The 19327-nt window shown below is 58.8% G+C and overlaps 1 protein-coding gene across 4 annotated transcripts; it reads left to right on the top strand.

The window, feature by feature from the left end:
• The first annotated feature begins 8922 nt into the window (after positions 1-8922).
• Positions 8923-17414, top strand: DPF1 (double PHD fingers 1). 4 transcript variants are annotated; one of them, XM_058529235.1, is made up of 12 exons: positions 8923-8980; positions 10338-10498; positions 10572-10679; positions 12088-12215; positions 12481-12570; positions 12960-13038; positions 13239-13370; positions 14271-14321; positions 14414-14533; positions 15529-15641; positions 16156-16267; positions 16426-17414. In XM_058529235.1, the coding sequence occupies exons 1-12, from the start codon at positions 8952-8954 to the stop codon at positions 16494-16496; spliced, it is 1194 nt and encodes a 397-aa protein (XP_058385218.1). In that variant the 5' UTR covers positions 8923-8951; the 3' UTR covers positions 16497-17414. The 4 variants fall into 4 exon arrangements, with proteins under 4 accessions (XP_058385218.1, XP_058385219.1, XP_058385221.1 ...); XM_058529236.1 differs by having other exon boundaries at positions 8941-8980; positions 16186-16267; XM_058529238.1 differs by lacking the exon at positions 14271-14321 and having other exon boundaries at positions 8941-8980; positions 16186-16267.
• The last annotated feature ends 1913 nt before the right edge of the window (positions 17415-19327 follow it).

Below are 19327 nucleotides of genomic sequence, written 5' to 3'. Positions count from 1 at the left end.
GGCCGGCCCCATCTGGGGGAGATGGCACCTCCATCCCCCCAGCTGCTCAGGCCTCAGACCTTGGAGTCCTCCTTCACACTCCACGGACTCTTTCCCGTATGCCCCACAAATTATCCATCCGCAATTCTGCCCACTCTGCCGTGGTAGGCAGAACAATGACTCCCCAAAGGTACGAGGTCCTGATCCCTTACAAGCAAAAGGGTCTTTGCGGATATGACAAAGTTAAGCATCCTGAGATGGGGAGATCATCCTTGAGTATCCTGGTGGGCCCTAAATCCCATCACGATGTCTTTCTAAGAGAGACACAGAGGGCGATTTGACACGCATACAGGGGAGACGGCGATGTGAAGATGGAGCCTTGAAGATTGGAGTGATGCAGTCACAAGCCGAGGAACGCCGGCAGCCCCCAGAAGCTGGGAGACGCAAGGTGCGGATTCTCCCTAGAGCCTCTGGAGGGAGTGTGGCCCTGCGGACGCCTCGATTTCAACCCTGTGATACTGATTTTGGGCTTCTGGCCTCCTGAACTGCGAAAGAATAAATTTCTGTTGTTTTAAGCCGCCTGGTTTGCGGTCATTTGTCACAGCAGCCACGTTCTGCTACTTCTCATCTCCTTCTGGCCCCCAGCCTGGCTCTGTCCTCCCACCTGAACCATCGCCGCCTCCTCCCAGGTCTCCCTGCTCCTGCCTTGCCCCACAGACTGCCCCACACATGCGGCCATGGGGATCTTCCTAACAGAATGAGATCGTGCTTAAAACCCTCCACTGGCTTCCCTCCGCCCTCAGAGTCAGACCCAAGCCCCTTCCCCCAGGTTTTACAGCCCTGCCTGACGTGGTCTCACCTTACCCCCATCTCAAGACTGTCGTGAGGGCCACATGAGTGTGTGCGGTTGGCATGGTGCCTGGCAGAGGGAAGAGGGTTCAGGGAGCAGGACTCCTCCCATACCCGCTCCGTTAGGGCAGCAGAGAGGTCCTTGGGGTCAGCACAGCCGAGTTCAAGCCCAGGCTTTGCAATTTATTTGTGAACTCCAACCAGAGCCTGCACCTCTCTGGGGATGATAGTCGTGTCTGTCCCACTGGGCTGTTGAGATTATGCATGTAAAACCCTCAGCCCAGGGCTAGCCCACAGTAAATGTTCAGCCATTTGAATTTATGGTGTAAGATTACAGATAATATTTACTGTGTGTTAAAGTGTGCCAGACACTGTTGTAAGGGCTTTACATGGGCCCACGGCATCCTCACCACGAACCTGTGAGGTTGGGGCTGTTACTGTCATTCTCTAGATGAAAAAGAAGCAGCACAAGACAGACGGGGGAGGTTCCTGCAGAGCCGCGGGGGAGCACGGGACATCAGCCTGCGGAGCCACACCCTCCACCACTGGCTCCACGGCCTCTGATCCAGCCCTGTTCCCCTGCCCCACCACACCCCAGAGCCCGAGAGCCGTCCCTCCAACTGCATTGTGTTCCTTCTTTCTGTATTTGTCCCCAAACACTAGCCTAGTGATCTCAGGCCTTGAGGTCATCAGAAAGACTTGGGGCTGGTGAAGGACAGATTCTGGGATCTGCCTTCTGAGACCCTGAATCCCTAGGCCGAGGGGGTGGGGTGGCAGGGGTGGCATTTTCACGGAGGGCCTGAGAGGATGCTGACAGAGGCAGTCAGCAAGTCCCCCTCAGAGTAGCAGAGGGAGGAGGCTGGAGGTGTCAGCTCTGAGTCAGACCTGGGTTCAAATCCCAGCTCTCCCGTGTGATGGGTGGGGGCTCTTGGCTGCTACATCTGATGCCGAGGTCACAAGTCCTGCTTCCCGAGTGTGGTCCATATAATTCAGTGATGTAAAGCCTGTAAAACAGCTCAGCACAAGTCCTGACACACAGGAGAGCCCAGTCAATGGGACTTTACATATTGTTGTTGTTATTATTATTAATCATCATTGTTCTTGCCCTGGGAATGTGTGACCCCCATCCTGACCTCCTCCGTACCTCAGTATTGCCATCTGGGCAGGAGACTTCTGAAGGTCATGTTTGAACATCCCAAGGGCAGATCAGGGGAAGGCTGCATCCTCTGAAGATTAGTGGGGAAGAGAGGGATGAGGTGGGGATTAGCAGCAGTGTCTCCCTCAGAGGCCCAAGCTGGGCCCCCAGGGGTCTGAGACAGAGGGTCTCCTAGCGATTCCACAGGAGCCTTTGGGGAAAGGCGGTCAGACCCAGATGCTGGGCAGGGTCTGAGGACTCAGGGTGGGTGGACCAGAGTCTCCACTAGTGGCTCCACCGCCAGCAGGATGTCCCTCCTGGGTCTGAGGATTCGGGAACTGCCTGTGTGGACAAAGACTGAGGCCACAGTGCCCTCTAGTGGCCAAATCTTTGGGTTCCAGGGTTAGGAGACGCGACCATAGGTTGAGATTCCTGGGATCAGTATTGGTCCCCAAGACTTGGTGACAGGAAGATCAGGCATCAGGGCCCCAAGAGGTCATGACAGAGACTTGCCCTGTGTCTGGTGATGTCAAGGGGTCAGGCCTTGAAAATATTCCCCTGGAATCTCCTCCAAGAAGCCCTCCCCGACCCCCAGGCTGGGTCGGGAGCCTCTGGGCTCCCACAGCCCCCTGTGCCTCCCCATCCCGGCCCTGACCCCTCTGCCTGGGCATCCTCCACTCTTTTTTTTTGTGTGTGAGGAAGATCGGCCCTGAGCTAACATCTGCCAATCCTCCTGTTTTTGCTGAGGAAGACTGGCCATGGGCTAACGTCTGTGCCCATCTTCCTCCACTTTATATGGGACGCCGCCACAGCATGGCTTGCCAAGAAGTGCGTCGGTGCACGCCCAGGATCCGAACCGGTGAACCCCGGGCCGCCACAGGGCAGCACGCACACTTAACCGCTTGCGCCACCGGGCCGGCCCCTGGGCATCCTCCACTCTTGGCTGTCACTGTGTGATGACGGATCTGTCACCCCACTGGACCAGGAGCTTAAGGCATAGCCTGGGGCCGTCCCCATCACTGCTGTGTGCCCAGCATGCCCATGCAGGGCTGGGGACCATACTACTCTAGAAACGAGTGGATGTGCCTGCTAACCTCTGCCTTCTGTTTGCCTTGGACCTTGTCTGTGTGTGTGAGAGGGCACAGCCCGGAGCCCACCGTACTCTCTCCCTGCTGGTTGCATGCCTTGGAGCTAGACAGTGAGGAGAGACACGGAACACAATGACTAATTGATTCATTTATTTATTCAACATGCAATTACTGAGCACCTAGTTTTTCAGGTGCTGTTCTAGGCACTGGGGAGATGGAACAACAGTCCCTGTCCTCACCGAGCTGATATTCTAACGGGTGGAGACAGGCAATAAACCAAATACATAAATAGGTCTATAACATGATGACAAACTATGACAAGTGTCGGAAGAAAAAGAAAGCGTTTAAGAGGACAGAGAGCTACGGGGATGCTGTTTTAGCCAAGGTTGTCCTACGAGGTGACATGTAATCAGAAACCTCAATAAAGCGAGGGGTGAAGCCATGCAGGTGTCTGCGGGAGGAGCCTTCTGGGCAGAGAGAACAGCAAGTGCAAAGGGCCCATGGCTGAAGCAGGACTGGAATGTTCCAGGAACAGGGAGGAGGCCAGTGTGGCTGGAGCAGAGTTGGCCCAGGGAAGGACACAGGCAGATGAGGTCAGAAATGTGCTGGGGGTTGGGGAGGGGATTGAGTAGGGCCTGAAGGCATAGTGAGGACGTTGCATTTTATTCTAATTTTGAAAGAAGCCAGGGGAGGGTTTGAGCCGGAGAGCGCTGTGACGTCCTATGCTTTAGATAGCCCATTGGCTGCCGTGGAGAGAACAGACACGGGGCTGCCCAGGCAGGGGAGGTAGACAGTACCAGGATGGAGGCTGCGAAGGGAGAAGGGGGGATCCTGGATCTATTTTGTGAATGTAGAGATAACAGGATGGGCTGACGGGCTTGGTGTGTGTGTGAAAAAGAAGAGAGTCGAGAATGATTGATTGCACTTAAAACAAAATCCGTTCCCTTTATAACGGCCTGCAAGGCCCCGCATGACCTGGGGCCCTGCTCGCTCTGCCACTTTGTCTCCCACTCACTCGCTCTGCTCCAGTTACACTGGTTTTCTTACTGATCTTTGAACTTGCCATGCTTGTTCCTTTCTCCTGCTATTGATGGCTGGCAACTTCTCAGGTCTCAGCTCAAATGTCACCTCCTCAGAGAAACACTTATCACTCTCTAAAAGGATCTTGTCTATTCATTTTCTTATTTATCATCTGTCTTTCTCCATTAAAAGGTCAGTTCCTCGAGGGCAGCGACTTTGTCTGTTTGATCACTGCTATATCCCCAGTGTCTAGAAGAGTGCCTGGCACGTAGCAGGCCCTTAATAAACAAAGGCATTGATTAACTCCTGTACTTGTTTACAGGCCGGCTTACACAGAAAAGACACCCAGACAAGCCAACATAGACAAGAAGACATGACAGACCCCCGGGTCATCCACATACCCTGGGGAGACCCAGAGGCCAGGGATCACCTGCTCCCGCGCCCGCTGTCCCTGGAGGATGGAGAGCCGGAGCTGGGAATGGAGCACCCCCAGGGAGGAGGGAAGGATGCTCTGGGGAGAACCCAGCCCCGCCCTGTATCCCCAGCAGCCAATGGGCGCGCGGTCCTCCCGACGCCCCCTGGGACGTGTAGTCCGGACAGGGGCGCCCTCGGGCGCCGCCGCGCACCCCTAGACTCCACGTCCCGTCGTGCGCCGGGAGGTGCGGGGATTGGTCGAGCCCCGCCCCCGGCCCGCCCCGCTCCGCTCGCGCCGCAGCCCCAAGAATGAATGAAATCGTAGCGCGCTGGGCGGCAGAGCGGGCGGCGCAGGCCGGGCTGGGCCCGCGCGCGGCGGCAGCGGCGCCCCGGGCCGGAGGTGGCCCAGCCGAGCGGGTCATGGCCACCGCCATTCAGAACCCGCTCAAGTCGTGAGTGTCCCCGCCGTCCACGTCCCTCCATCCCGAACCCCCCGCCCCCGGAGCCCTTCCCCCTCCCTCGCTGGGGAGGGGGACGCAGCGCGCGGATGGTAGTTGAATGGGGGCCTCCAGCGCGCCCCCCCGTCCCTGGGGGGCCCGACACCCCCTGTCGCCCCATGGGGTTTGGGGCGGGAGCCCTGCAGGGTCGCGGGGGCGCCTCTTCTTTGTCGCTGTCAGTGAAGGAATGTGGCGCGGGCTGGGGGTGGCGGAGGCCGTTTCCCCACCCAGAGTGGGGGTAGGGGCTTCCCTCTCCTCCTCCTCCGTCTCTCCTCCTCCGTGTCTCTGGGGGCGCCGGGCCTGCCCCAGCATGGGGCTGGGAGTACGAACGCCTAAGTCCAGACCTCAGTCTCCGGGGTCTCCGCCACCCTCTTTCCCCTCATCAAAGCACCTTTCTCTCTTTTCCCCCTCTTTCTCCGAGGACCTCGGCTCGCGCGGCCGCAGGGTGGGAGCTGAGACGTCGGGGGTCCCCGGTTCGATCCCTGCTGTCTCCCCTTTTTCCTCCCCGGGTCTTGAAGACGCAGAAGCCTGGAAGCCCCGGTCAGCTTAGACCGTGGGATCCCTCCCTCTCCCCGCCCATACACATCTAACGAGAGCATCTCCCATCCCCGTGGGGACCAGATGCCTCGGGAGAGGGTGCTCGGAGCTCCCTCAATCTCCGGGGATTCCCTCCCTTTCTCTCTGTCCGCGTCCGTCCTCCGTGCGTTCGCTTCCTCCTGCGCCCAGTGGCTGGCAACCTGGACGCCTGGGTTCAAGGCTAGCTGGCTCCCATCCCTTCCCTCTCCTAGCCATCGCTCGCTATCTCCACCTCTCTTCTTCACTCTCTTTCCATCTCTCGCTCGCTCCCTCTTCGGGATCCCGGACTCCCGGGTCCCAGCGCTCCCCACCCCCCTTCCCCAGGCGGTGACAGCGGGCTCAGAGTGACAGGCGCGCGGCCGCTCCCGCCCTCCCTCCCCGGCTGGCGAGCGCGGACTCCCCTCCCCCTCCTCCCGGGCCTGGGGGAGGAGGCGGAGGGCGAACGCCGGCGGCGCCGCACAAAGGGGCCGGGACGACCTCCCCACGCTTCCCCCAACCCCGTGCGCTCGCAGCCTTGACCTTGAGCAACGCGTGCGGGGAGGTGGGGAGCGGAGAGGGGGCCGGGAGCGCCCCCCTCCCCCCAGAAGGGCTGTGCCTGGTGGCTGAACCAAAGGCCCCGGTTGCTTCTGGTTTCTGGCGGGGGAAGTTGGGAGAGGAGCGGGGCGGGGGCTTATAAGCACGCGCCTACACCTGCGGCTTTGCGGAGAGCGAAGAGGGCCTGGAGGGTGCGCGTGGGGCTGGGGTCTGTGTGTGACCGTGACACCCTTCTGCTCCCCTCTCACTCTAAGTCTCACGCACAGACAGATGTCTCCCCTGTGAGGGACGCCCTCACACTGGCTGGGATGGGGTTCCTGTGCAGGTTGGTGGATCTATAGGCATCCAGGCCTCCTCCCTCTGACCCAGGCCCAGACCTTGGAGGAGCTATGGGGCTGCCCACTGCAGGGCCCTGGAGGCCAGAGCAAGCGTTGGGCTGGGAATGCCAGCGCCCTTCTTTGCTCTCCCCCTCCCAAGGGTCTGCAGGGGTGAGGGTGGGCTCCTACTCCTGAAAGAATGAGAGTCAAATCTCCTTGGGAGTGGGAGGCTGCAGGGGGCAGCCCTCAGGAGTTCTGACTGCAGGGATTCAAGCCCCATCTTGAGCCACTCATTGCCCCCCTCTGAGCCTCAGTGTTACCATCTGTGGACTGGGGACTCATAACAGCTCTTATGACCTCATGGGGCTGTTATGATCTTTGTAAAGCACTTACTACAGAGCCTGATCCTGATGGAATGGAGTGATGATTATTAATAGCATCAATACTGATTTCACTTGTGGTCCAGTTTCACTCGGGTCCTGGGGGGTGGGGACAGGAGGGTTCTTAGCGCAGGGGAGTTCAGTGTGGGAGAGGGGTCTGTGAAGGTGACTAGGGGTACGGAAAGGGAGGAAGGCCCCTCTCCAAGCGTCAGCCTGGGTCTGCGGGTCAAGTCGTGCTGGTGGACAAGGGCCTCCCGGGAGGCCATGGAGTGTTCTACACTCAGGGTGCAGGGTTGGGGCAGGGCAGGAGTGAGCTGGCAGGTCTGAGGCTGCAGGTGTGGGGAGCAAGTGTGAGAGTGTGTTGGGGGACCTGTGAGGGTGGTGGGAGGTACGAGAGGAAGGTGGCAAGGGTGCTCGCTCTCTGGGCTGAGCTGACGGGTCCAGGTGCAGGGCTTGCTGTGGATGAGATGTGGGGTGGCCACTATAGGCGCCTGGAGGCCAGAGTGAGCGTGGGGATGCCAGCGTCCCTGACTCACTCCCCTTGCCACCTACTGTAGACCAGACGTGAAGCAGAGACCCATGCCCTTCCACTGGGGATAGGGGAGGGGAAGGTCAAGCCCTCACCTGGGGGAGAAGGGGGAGCGTTTGTGGAAGAGGTCTAAGACTAGAGGGGGGTGTGTGCGTGTGTTTAGAAGTGACCATGGGTGTGGAAGACCTTGAGGGGGTCTCTCTCACCCGGGGGTAGATGGGGGCATCAAGTGACAAAAGAAGCGAAGGCTGGTGCGCCTCTTCTGTCGCCTGGAGAGCCCTCTGGTGGACAAGGACCGTTGTGGGCGTTGTCATCTACGCAGGGGCTCAAACTTGAACACAAACTTTGGACGGGGTGGGTTCCAGGTCTGTGCGTGGGACTGGGTGGGTGTTGTGACTCGGTCACTCTCTGGGGGTCCCTTAGGGTAGAGTCAGTGCGGGTGACAGTGGGAGATAGCAGGAGGTAAGGCTGACTTGGGTACAGAATCCTTCCCTTAGTCCTACCTTCAAACAGCCACCAGAGTCTGAGAGCAAGGGACCGCACCTTTGTGTCTCAGATTCCTTATCTGGAAAATGGGGTCCTGATAGAACCACCCAGGAGGGTCATAATGAGAATTAAATGAGTTAATTGCTGTTAAAGCACTTAGAACTGTGCCTGGCACATGGCAGGTCCTCCGTATATTTATTCACTCAACAAATATTATTGACCATCTATTATGTGCCAGGCATTCTTCTTTCTAATAACGGTTAGCTCTCGCCCTTTGACATCTTAGTACATATAAGATCCTCTTTGTGGAATGGATGAATTTATTGAACACCTACTCCCTGCCGGGTACCTTTTAAAACACTTTACCCATATCTGTTCATTTAATAATTTTACAGACGAGGAACCTAAAGCCCAGAAAGGTGAAGTTATTTGCCCAAGGTCGCATGGCCACCAAGTGGCAGAGCCCGGATTTGAACCCAGGAGGTGTGGCGGCAACTCCTGGCTAGCCCCAGGGTTGTCAGGCCTGCGGAGGGGCTCGAGCAGGGCGGGGTCACTGTGAGAGTGTCCACCCCGAGTGGGAAGGGACAGGGGTCTCTGGAGCCAGGAGGGACTGGGGAGGGGGCGTTGTCAGTGAGCCACCGCGTGCGCCAGCGCGGGCATGTTGGGACCTTGTGTGGGCACCTGGAAGGCAGGCGTCTCTGCCTCCTGGCAATGAGGTGTGCGTGTGAGTGTCAATGTATGCGCGTCTGGGTAGAGGCGTGGGAGTGGGGGTGTGCGTGAGTCTACGTGGGCGGCTGTGAGTATACGTGTGAATGTGTGTACATTGCCGTGTGGGTGTGGGCGCGTCCAGGTGTGCACGTGTGAGCGTACGCCGGTGAGACTAGATGTCTGTACGCGTGAGCGTGTTGAGGGACTGTGCGTGCTCGGGCCCTCCTCGGCGCCCCCTCCGCGCTGGTCCCGCCGACTCCCGGCCCCGGACTACAACTCCCGGCATGACCCGGGCCGCCCCGCCCCGCCGCCGCGATTGGCTGCGGCCCTGCTGTGCCCGCCCCCCGGGAATGAATGGATGGGCGGCCTCGGCGCCCGCCCGAGCGCGGGGAGGACCGACCCGGCGGGGACCTGCTGGGGGCAGGACCCGGGGAGCAAGATGGCCACGGTCATCCCTGGCCCCCTGAGGTGCCGCGGGCGGCGGGAGGCGGGGGAGGGCGCGCGGGCGGGTCGGCGCGGGCGGGCGTGTGTGTGGCGGCTGGGGGTGGGGCCGCCGGGGTGTCTGGGGGGCTGTCACCGCGGGCCGGGCTGTGCGGGGGTGCGAGCGTGTGCGACTGTGGGGCTCTGGCTGGAACGGGGTCCGACGCGCTGCTCCTGGAGGAGCGAGGGTGTGGGGAACTCCGAGTCCTCTTCGGGTCCTTTTCGGGGAAGGGGGTCATGTCCCGACTCGCGACCCCCGGGGTTGCGGAGGCGGTGAAATGGCCCGGGGGTGCGGGGGCCTTGCTAAACTTGAGTGAAGCCCACACCACCTTTGTCTTGGGACATGGAGTGTGTGTCACTTGTTTGTGTTCTGGTTTTTGTGGATATGTGTGTGGATATGCGCTGACTTTCTTTTATTGGACACTAGGTATTTTTGGATATTTGGGTCTTGGAGTGTGTGTACATGCCCTTTCAAACTGTGCATCATTTGCGTTCTGTGGCTTTGGATGTGTGGGTATGCATGTATTTGTGTGTAAATTTTTGTGTGAACATGGGTGGATTGGTCTGTTTCTGTGCTGTATATGTGTGTATCTTTGTGTGTTTGAATATGTGGTATTTTAGATGTTGGTTTCTGTATTGTGTATCTTTGTGAATGTGTGTGTGTATCCTGTATGAATCTGTGTGATTTCTTTGTACAGTGTGTCTGGATAGTGTGTGTGTGATTTTTGTTGTGTCTTTGAATATGTAAGTACATATGTAGGTAATTTAACATTTCTCCTCTTTTAACATTTGTGTATCTGTGTGTGTCTTTGGATGCATGAGTGTGTGTGTGTGTGTGTGATCTGTCTGTTTGCATGTTGTGTCTTTGTGTGGGTGATTTGTTTATGTTGTGTGTCTTTGGATATGCGATGTGAGTTTGTGTATGGATATATGTGTGATCTGTCTTCTACACTACGTGACATTTGTGTTTTTCAGTAGACATTTGTGTGTGCACATATGTGAGATTGGTCTGCTTCTTTGTGGGTCTTGGGATATGTCTCTCTTTGTGTGTGAATCCGGTGTGACTATGTGTGATTTGTCTGTGTTGTGTGTTTGGACATATGCAGGGGTGGATGAGTCCCGGTGTATTTTTGTCTCTTTCTATATTGTGTGATCTGCTCCTTGGCTTGAGGCCTGCCCGAATCCCAGGTTGGGGGCTCCGAGGTCCAGGAGCGACAGGAGGGGGAGAGGGGAGGTTGGAGGAGGGGGCCCACCCATTCCCGACGCGCGGGCCGGGGGAGGCGTGCTGGGCGCCCGGCGCGCCTGCCCTTGCTGACAGCCGCCCGCCCGCTCCCCGCCCTCGCAGCCTAGGCGAGGACTTCTACCGCGAGGCCATCGAGCACTGCCGCAGCTACAACGCGCGCCTGTGCGCCGAGCGCAGCCTGCGCCTGCCCTTCCTCGACTCGCAGACCGGCGTGGCCCAGAACAACTGCTACATCTGGATGGAGAAGACCCACCGCGGGCCGGGTACCCGCAGGGAGGGCGGGGTGGGGCGGGGCGGCGGCCTCGCGGCGGGTTCTCACCGCCCTTCTCCCTCCAGGTTTGGCCCCGGGACAGATCTATACGTACCCCGCCCGCTGCTGGAGGAAGAAACGGAGACTCAACATTCTGGAGGACCCCAGACTCCGGCCCTGCGAGTACAAGATTGGTGGGTGGAGCTCCGTCCGTCCTCTGCCCGGGTGGCCGCCATCAGTGCCCCCAGCCCCCGCTGAGAAGTGTGTGGCGGTGCCAGTGTGTGTCTGCGCATCCGCCTTCATTTCCCTTCTGGCGAGTGTCTGAGGGGCTGGCTGTGTGTCTGGGTGTAGTCCAGAGATTCTCCACTGTTCCCTAAGTGACTGGGCCCAGGTGTATTCGAGGGCAGAGTGGTACCTGTTGTGTGTGTCTAGGTGTCTCGAGTCTTTGTGTCTCTTCCCTTGGGAGCTGGGATGGATCAGAGTGTCTGGCTGGATTTCTTCCTGTGGGGGCCTGAGTGTGTCTGGGTGCGTCAGAGTGTCTGATGGTAAGTCTTCCATTTGTAGTGGAGGGCATCTAAGTGTCTGTGTCTCTTTCCAGGTGTTTCCAAGTGTATTAGAAGGTTTATTTCCTCTTGTGTGTCTGGTCTGTCAGAGGATCCAGCTGTTCCTGAGTGTGTCTGGGTGTATCAGGGTGTCCACTGTCTCTTCCTTTGAGTGCCCAGGTGCTCTGGAATGTCTGGGAGAATCTCTTCCCTTAGTGTCTGGTGTCTTAGGTGTATTTCCACCCATGTGTACTGGTCTGCCAGAGTGTCTGGCCTTATCGCTTTCTGAATGTGTCCAGTGCGATCAGTCACTGGCTGTTTCTCTTTCCCGTCCAGGTGTATCCAAGAGTCTGTGTGGGTCCAGGTGTATTGGAGTGTCCACCTGGCTGTGTCCGACTGCCTCACAGGGACAGTCTGCACCTCCCTGTGTATGTCAGTGTGTATCCATCTGAGTGATTCTCTCTAGGTGTGTCTGTACCTCCCCGACGTGTGCCCAGGTGCATGGTAGTGTCTGGCTGTGTCTTCCCCACGTGGGTCTGGGTATATCTGATGGTCTGATGGTCTCTGAGTATCTCTGGGTGTATCCAAGGGTCTGGAGGTGTCTCCTCCACGTGTCTGGGTGTATCTGAGGATCTGGGTGTATCTGAGTGTCTGGGTGTATCTCTTCCTTTGTGTGTCTGCCTGTCTCAGATGACCCGTCTGTATCTCCCCTGTGTCTGTCCACGTGTATCTCGTGTATCCTGTTTGAATGTCTATCTCTCCATATGTGTCTAGGTGTAAGTGAGGGTCTAGCTGGGGTCTCCCGATGTATCTAGGTGTATATGAGGGTCTGGCCATGTCCCCTCCTGAGTGTGTCCGAGTGGATCTGGGGGTCTGGCTGTGTCTCCCCCAGGGTCTAGGCATCCTGCCTGGTATGTATGGTTGAATCTTTGAGTCTGTCGCTGGTTGAGTGTGGGAAAGCCTCTTCCTTCCAGCAAAGAACATGGTTCCCCCACCTGGGCAGTTGAGGGGTCCTCCAGGAACAACTTCCCCACCTGACCCCCCATGGCCTTGTCCCCAGACTGTGAGGCGCCCCTGAAGAAGGAGGGTGGCCTCCCAGAAGGGCCGGTGCTTGAGGCTCTGCTGTGTGCTGAGACGGGGGAGAAGAAGATTGAGCTGAAGGAGGAGGAGACCATTATGGACTGCCAGGTAGGACCACCCCCGGGGCCCCAGCTGCCCTTGCACCCCTGCCTCCTGCCCTGGCACCCCCCATTCCTGTCTGAATTCTCCCCTGGGGCCCTGGGCCCCGGGCCCTGGGGCATCCTGAGTCTCCATCCTCCCACGCCTCGTCTCTTCCTGGAAGACCTCTTGACTTGCCCCACCACCCCCAATCTCCAGCTCTGCCCAGAATCCCCCAAAGCAGAACAGTGCCCCTCATTTTCTTGACCGCAGTCTCCCTTCTCCTGATGCCCAGAAACAGCAGCTGCTGGAGTTTCCGCACGATCTCGAGGTAGAAGACTTGGAGGATGACATTCCCAGGAGGAAGAACCGGGCCAAAGGAAAGGTATTCCCCCCAAAGTTCCCCCCTTCACCCCTCCCCTCAGGGCAGGCCCCATTTAGTGAACGTGTACAGTGGTCAGACTCTGCCCCGGTTTGACCTCATTTCATCCCCAGAGCAGCCTGAAAGGGTAGAGGGTTTATACCCATTTTACAGATGAGGGTATTGAGGCCCAGATATATTAAACCATTTGCAAAACAGAGATGGGACAGTGGATTAGAACCATCTTCAGACCTGGGCTGCAGACGGGGAAAGGGAACCTCAGAGAGGTCAAGGGAGTTATTCAAGGCCCACAGCTACAAAGTGGCAGAGCTGCGATTCGACTTGCAGGCTCAAATGATGAAAATTCCTTTAGTTCCCTCTCTTTGGCCCCTCACTCCCGACTCTCCCTCCAGGCGTATGGCATCGGAGGTCTCCGGAAACGCCACGACACCGCTTCCCTGGAGGACCGAGACAAGCCGTATGTCTGTGATAGTGAGTCCTTCTGAAAAGGGGGAGAGAGAGAGAGAGTGGGGCCCCAAAGACCTCTCCCCTCCCGGCCCCCTCCCTGCTGTTCTGGACCCAGTGGGGGGATGCTCAGTTCTCTGGCAGAGGGGGGAGGTGTGATCCTGGAGGCCAGGGCAGAGGCGGCGCGGGCTGGGAGGGCTGACCGGCCCTCCCTGCTCGCTCTCCAGTCTGTGGGAAACGGTATAAGAACCGGCCGGGGCTCAGCTACCACTACACCCACACCCACCTGGCGGAGGAGGAGGGGGAGGAGAACGCCGAACGCCACGCCCTGCCCTTCCACCGGAAAAACAACCATAAACGTGAGCAGGCAGGGGGGCTGCGGGGTGGTGAGGGGCCCTGGGAGTGGGGGCTGTGGAGCCTGGGAAGGAGGGGGCACATTAGACATTTCTGGAAAATCTCCAGCTCAGTGGTCCCCTTCCCCCACCGACCATGGGGATGCTGGCTCTGGGGTTGCCATGGCAACCAACCATCTCTCCCTCACTCCCGGCCGGGCGTAATATTTCTGGGTCTGATTTATTGTTTCAATTAGAGCTTGGGGAGGGGGGGTGATAGATAACTCCCCTCCCTCCCTGCCTCCCTTTCTCCCTTCTCTGCTGAGCTTTTGGCCAAGGCGCTGGGTTGGGGCTTGGGAGCCCTTGGTGACCGCCCATGCCAATGCCATGCCAGCCTCGACAGCGGAGGGCTGGGGGAGGGCTGAGGTGAGGCTCTGCCAGTGCAGAAACCATCTTCCCACCCTTCCCTTGGCGGGAGATGGCGGTCTCTTCATCCCACCCCCGTTCTTACCCAGCCACCTCAGTGTTTAGAATTTTCCATCTGAATGTCTGTCTGTTTCCACACCAGATCTTGGCCAGTGGCATCGACCCAATTTTTATCTAGGTGGGGCTGAGGTGGGAGTGGCTGTCTTCTAGAAGCCTGTACGAGTGGGGAAGCAGGGGACTCCTCCTAGCGCTGTATCTGCCAAGTTGTTACTTAATAAAGAGGACACGTCCCTTGTCCTCAAAGAGTTAGGGGGGTCCCGGGGAGAATTATTTGGGCCCCCCCCAACTCTCTTTTGCTACTGGCCACAGCTTGGGGTAGCTACTCTCTCTCCCCACCTCCCTCATGCCTGGACCAAGGGGTCTGCCTTTGGGGCTGAGGCTGGGGGCAGGGTGGAGCCTTGCCTGTGGTGAGAGCCCCTCTCTCTGTCCCCCCACCCCCAGAGTTTTACAAAGAATTGGCCTGGGTCCCTGAGGCACACAGGAAACACACAGGTAGGGATGCCTCCCTCCACCCCTACTTCTTCAGCAGCCTTGGACTTGGAGCCCCTGCCTGCCCATGCCAACCCCTGCCTGCTGTCTTTCAGCCAAGAAGGCGCCCGACGGCACTGTCATCCCCAACGGCTACTGTGACTTCTGCCTGGGTGGCTCCAAGAAGACGGGGTGTCCCGAGGACCTCATCTCCTGTGCTGATTGTGGGCGATCAGGTGATGCCCCCACCTGAGGTTTCCGGGGGCTGGGGTAGAGGAGGGGAGGCAGAGCAGTGAGGAGGGGGCACCCAGAGCATCCCAGGGGCACTGAGGATAAGCCGAGGACCGCTGAGGACTGTGGGAAACTCTGTGGTCGCGGAGGCTCTGGGAACAGTGGGATGTGGTTGTCCTGGCATTGTGGGAAGTGGACTGTGACCGTGAGTAATGGATTGCCACTGCCTGGTACTGTGGCTGACAGAGGGCACTTGCCATGGACTTGTGGTTAGACTGTGGTTTCCCGTGGTGGGCTTGTGGTAATAGACTGTGGTTGCCTCAGCACAGTGGGTAATGAATTGTGGTTGTCATGGTATTGCGGGTCGTGAAATAGGGTTGTCATGGCAACTGGGGACAGTGGAATGTAGTTGTGGCACTGGGGTTGTGGCTGCGGTGTCTCTGTTCCGGGGACGGCTAGCGGACTGGCACTGCACGGTATTGTTAGTAACAGTGTGGTTGCTGCGGCCTCCTGTGGAATGGGCTTGGGTTGCAGGGAGTCAGGGTGTGGGGACCCCGCTGTGGAAGCTGCTTGCTGTGGCCCTGTGCCCAGGAGAACGTGGCTGCCACGTTACTGTGGCTCACAGAACCGGCTGGCCGCTCCGCTGTGGGTACTGGAATGTGGCTGCCTCAGCACGGTGGCTCACAGAACGTGGCTGCCCAGTGGTGTGGGTGGTGGGAAGTGGTTGCCACAGCACTGCGGGTAATGGAATGCGGTTGCCATGGCATTCTGGGGAGCAGAGTGTGGTTGCCATGGTGGCTGGTAGGAGACTGGTGGCCACGGCGGCGCTGCCCGCAGGACGGTGGCTGGGCCCTGTGGGCAGGGTGGGGCCGGGCTGTGGGCCCCAGAAGCTCGTCCGGCCGTCTGAGCCCGGTGGGGGCTGAGCCATTTTTTCCCCAGGGGTCAGCAGCCACCAGGGCCACGATGACCCCTAACCACATCCCTGCCCCTCGGTCCCCAGGACACCCCTCGTGTTTACAGTTCACGGTGAACATGACGGCGGCCGTGCGGACCTACCGCTGGCAGTGCATCGAGTGCAAATCATGCAGCCTGTGTGGCACCTCGGAGAACGACGTGAGTGCCACCCCCCCCGCATCTCCACCTTAAGCCTCTCCCCAGAGCCCCCTCCCTGGACAACACTAGTAACCTGTATTATCATTATCATTAGTGTCCATCAATTGGGCCCGGCTCTGAATGCTCTCCATCTCTCTACTCCCAACCACCCTCGGAGGGAGGTGCTCTGTTCCCACTTCACAGAGAGGAAACGAGCTCAGAGAGGGGAAGTGACTTGCTCAAGGTCCCCCAGCTAGGAAAATGGGACAGCTGGGACTCGAACCTCTGTGCGTTGCTTCCACAGCTGGTCTCAGACCAGCTCAGTGTCATGAGAATGTTCCACTGAGTCTTATAAACCCAGCCTACAACTGCTCACGGACAGTCCGCAGGGCTGTGCTGCTTGGCAGAGCAAAGAGTCCGTGATGCAAAGACCTTCTCAGAGCCGTTTCTCGTGGAAGGGACCACCTCCCCCAGCCCCTCTGACCTATCCCCTGCCCCAGCCCCCCACCCCGGTTTCTGGTGCCCGTGCCCCCAGGGTGCCAGCTGGGCGGGTCTCACCCCCCAGGACCAGCTGCTGTTCTGTGACGACTGCGATCGGGGTTACCACATGTACTGCCTGAGTCCCCCCATGGCGGAGCCCCCGGAAGGTGAGAGAAGAGGTGGGCACGACATGGGGGGGGGGCAGGGGATGGGTGGGTGGGAACACTGTATTTCTGCTGGCGGAGACCGTGTCCGCTGGATGGGAGGGGGCTGGGCACCCTCCCTGGACCTGGGCCTCACTCCCTGTCCTCTGGCCGCCCCACAGGGAGTTGGAGTTGTCACCTCTGTCTTCGGCACCTGAAAGAAAAGGCTTCTGCCTACATCACCCTCACCTAGGCCTGGCTCCGGCTCACCTGGACCTCTGGGGTGGGGCGCGCCTACCCGCCTCTTGGAGCTCCTCGGCTCTCTCCTCGTCCTTAATGCCCCACAGCAGGAGGGGGACCGGGGCCTGAGAGGGGGCTGGGCCCCCCTTCCCAACGTGCAAGTGGAATGTTTGCCCTGTGGGTTGGTGGGCCTGGCAGGGCCCCTCTCCCCTCCTCCCTCCTTCCCCATCCCTTGGCAAATGGGCACCAGGGGCTTCTGCTCCCCTCAAAGCCATACCCCGCCTCTGGGCGGGCACGAGGGTAGTGGATGCCAGCTGGGGACACGGACACAGCCTTTTTCTAAAGAAAAACTCAAAAAGTTAAAAAAAAAAAAAGAAATTAATATATACAAAGAGTCCTATAAGGCCTGGCTGGGTGGAGGGGGCACCGCTGAGCGCGTCCACTGGGCACCAGTCTATGCCAGCGTCCCCCCCCCCCCCCCCCCCCGGTTTCTGGAGTTGCAGCTGCTCCACCTCCCCCCAAGGTGGCACCATGCCCCCCTGTGCCCAGGGCAGGTGGGTGTGGTGTCCACCCCTCACCCCCTCTTGGTGCCCGCCGTGGATACTGCATGAAGTGAACCATGGTTCTGAACTCCGTCCCTGTCCCTCCGAAAGCCCCGCCCTGCCTGCTGGCCGTGGCCATGGCAGGGTGGTGGGTGGCTCGGGGGCACGGCGGGCCCCTGCCCAGCGCCTGCTGGAATGAGAAGCACAGACTCTGCAATGGACTCCGTTTTCCCTGCTTCCCTGCCCCAAGTCCCCACCGGCCAGGCCGGGCTGCCCCCTGCCACCCTCGCTGGCCATTTTCGGGGTCGCGAGGGGGCGTGGTTGTTTCTTGTGGTTGTGTGTGTTTGTTGTTCGGTTTTAAAAAAAAAGGGAAATTGAGACTGCAGGTGGGGGAGGTGGTGGGTTGGGGGGTTCTCCCCCAATCCAGGCGTGCCCTCCCTTGTAAATGAGTCTCCTTTATTGCCTGCCTCTGCTGTGAATTAACTTGTTCTGTGTATTAAACTGGGCCTGACCCCTCTGCCCACAACTGCCTCGTTCTCCGGGCTGGTTTGAGGCGTCACCAAGAAGGGGCAATGGGGCCTCGTTGGGGGAGAAGCAACTCAGGTTAACAGCTGGACTCAGCCCTACCTCCGTCTCCCTCCATCTCTCCCGTCTCCCCTCTGCACCCCGCCTTTCTCTGGCTTTGTCCCAGCTCCTCCCTCCCTGGCTGGAAAGAAGAGGGGGGATGGGGTGGAGGGGGCTCCCGCCCCGCCAGCTGTGGTTGCCCTGGCAACGGACTGCTGCAGCTGCAGCGGGAAGCAGTGAGGAGGAGGCAGTGAGGAGGAGGCCAGGAGCTGGGCCTGGGGGAAGGGAAGGGAGGGAGATGGAGACAGCGGCCCCTCCTGGACTAGGGTGGGGAGTGGGGAGCCAGGAGCATCTCGTCCTGGGCCCAGACTTCACCTGGAGCTCCTGTCCCGGATGTGGGGCCAACAGTGAGGGGACGGGGCAAAGGAGAGACAGAGACACAGGGACATTAGGAGAGAGACTGAGATTAGGGTGAGGTGGGGTGAAGAGAGAACCAGGACACAGATCAGGAGAGAGATGCGGATACGAGAGTCACAGATTTTCAGAGAATCAGAAAAAGAGCAGGAGAGAGCAGAGGAGGGAAGAAATAGATCTGGAGAGAGATGGAGATGAGGAGGGCTACAGAATTATGGCGAAGAGAGCAGAAGAGTTGGAGAGTTAGTGAGAGAGGCGAAATAACAGTAATAAAAAATAGCAGACATATCAGGGAGACAGGAGGAGGAAGTAGGCAGCCAAGTGGGGAGAGAAGCAGAAGAGAGATTCGATGAGGGGAGGCAGAGAACCAGGGCACGTAATTTAGCAGGGAGAAAAAGAGAATCAGAGGGGAGGACGTTTGGGGAGAGAGAGACAGAGTTAGGATCCAGGGACAGGCCAAGGCCCAGGATGAGGACACAGAGGGATGAGACTCACGGGAGAGAGAGACAAAGACTTTAGGGGAACAACAGAAAATTCTGGAGAGAGCAAGCGGTACCAAGGGATCAGAGACAGGATGAGGCGAGAGCCAGAGATGAGGGGGGAGGGAGAGAGACCGGGAGGGCCCAGGGGCGCCTGTGGAGGAGGGAGGGGAAGAGGCAGAGGAAGCTGACAACTGGGGTAAGATGGGGAGGAGACCAGCAGGGCCCAGCTCAGGCGAGACCTCGGGCTGGCGTGTGCATGTCGCGGGGTGCTGGAAGTTGGTGTGTGTCACAGGCGCCAGGAGAGGATGTGAGAACAGCTTGTTCCCCCGTTCCAGGGCTGGTGTGGGGAGGGCACGGGTTAGGGATGGGGCCTCAAGGAGGGCGGAGACAGGGAGAGTGTCTGGAACACTCTAGAATTTTTAGCTGTGGAAATAACTAGTCCACCTCCCCTGGAAAAAGGATATATCCTCGTTTTGAAAAAACATATTTTTCGGGGTTGGGGGGACGGGCCTGAGTCAGAGAAGCATCAAGTTTTAGCTCAGTGATGGAAAACTCGATGACAGGTACATGGGTGAGGTGGGCCAGAGAGACCCTGCCACGTGGCAGGCCCTGTCCAGAGGTGGGGCTGCCTCTTAGATCCGGGCGGAGCCAGATCCAGACTTCCCACGGGGCCAGACCTTGGGATTCTCATGTGGAATTTTGAGACTCGAAAATGAGTTTGACTCTGATCCTCCAGTCAAACTGGACAGGGTTCACCAGGGCAGATGCAGATCTGGGGCCAGGAGTTGAAAACCCTCCCCCGCCAGGAGAGCCCCTGGAGGAAGGCCTGGCCCAGGGCTGAG

The sequence above is a fragment of the Diceros bicornis genome, chromosome 34 (genome assembly GCF_020826845.1).
Source record: "Diceros bicornis minor isolate mBicDic1 chromosome 34, mDicBic1.mat.cur, whole genome shotgun sequence".
Lineage (NCBI taxonomy): Eukaryota > Metazoa > Chordata > Mammalia > Perissodactyla > Rhinocerotidae > Diceros > Diceros bicornis.
Note: the sequence above shows the minus strand (reverse complement) of the source record. Positions and strands in the feature narration are given on the sequence as shown.

What these genes read in the sequence shown, in the direction of transcription:
- DPF1 (XM_058529235.1), top strand. Translation starts at nt 8,952, where the DNA reads ATGGCCACGGTCATCCCTGGCCCCCTGAG. An exon ending in CAAGCCGTATGTCTGTGATA is followed by an intron (nt 13,039 to 13,238) that starts GTGAGTCCTTCT and finishes CTCGCTCTCCAG; the next exon opens with TCTGTGGGAAACGGTATAAG. An exon ending in CATGGCGGAGCCCCCGGAAG is followed by an intron (nt 16,268 to 16,425) that starts GTGAGAGAAGAG and finishes GCCGCCCCACAG; the next exon opens with GGAGTTGGAGTTGTCACCTC.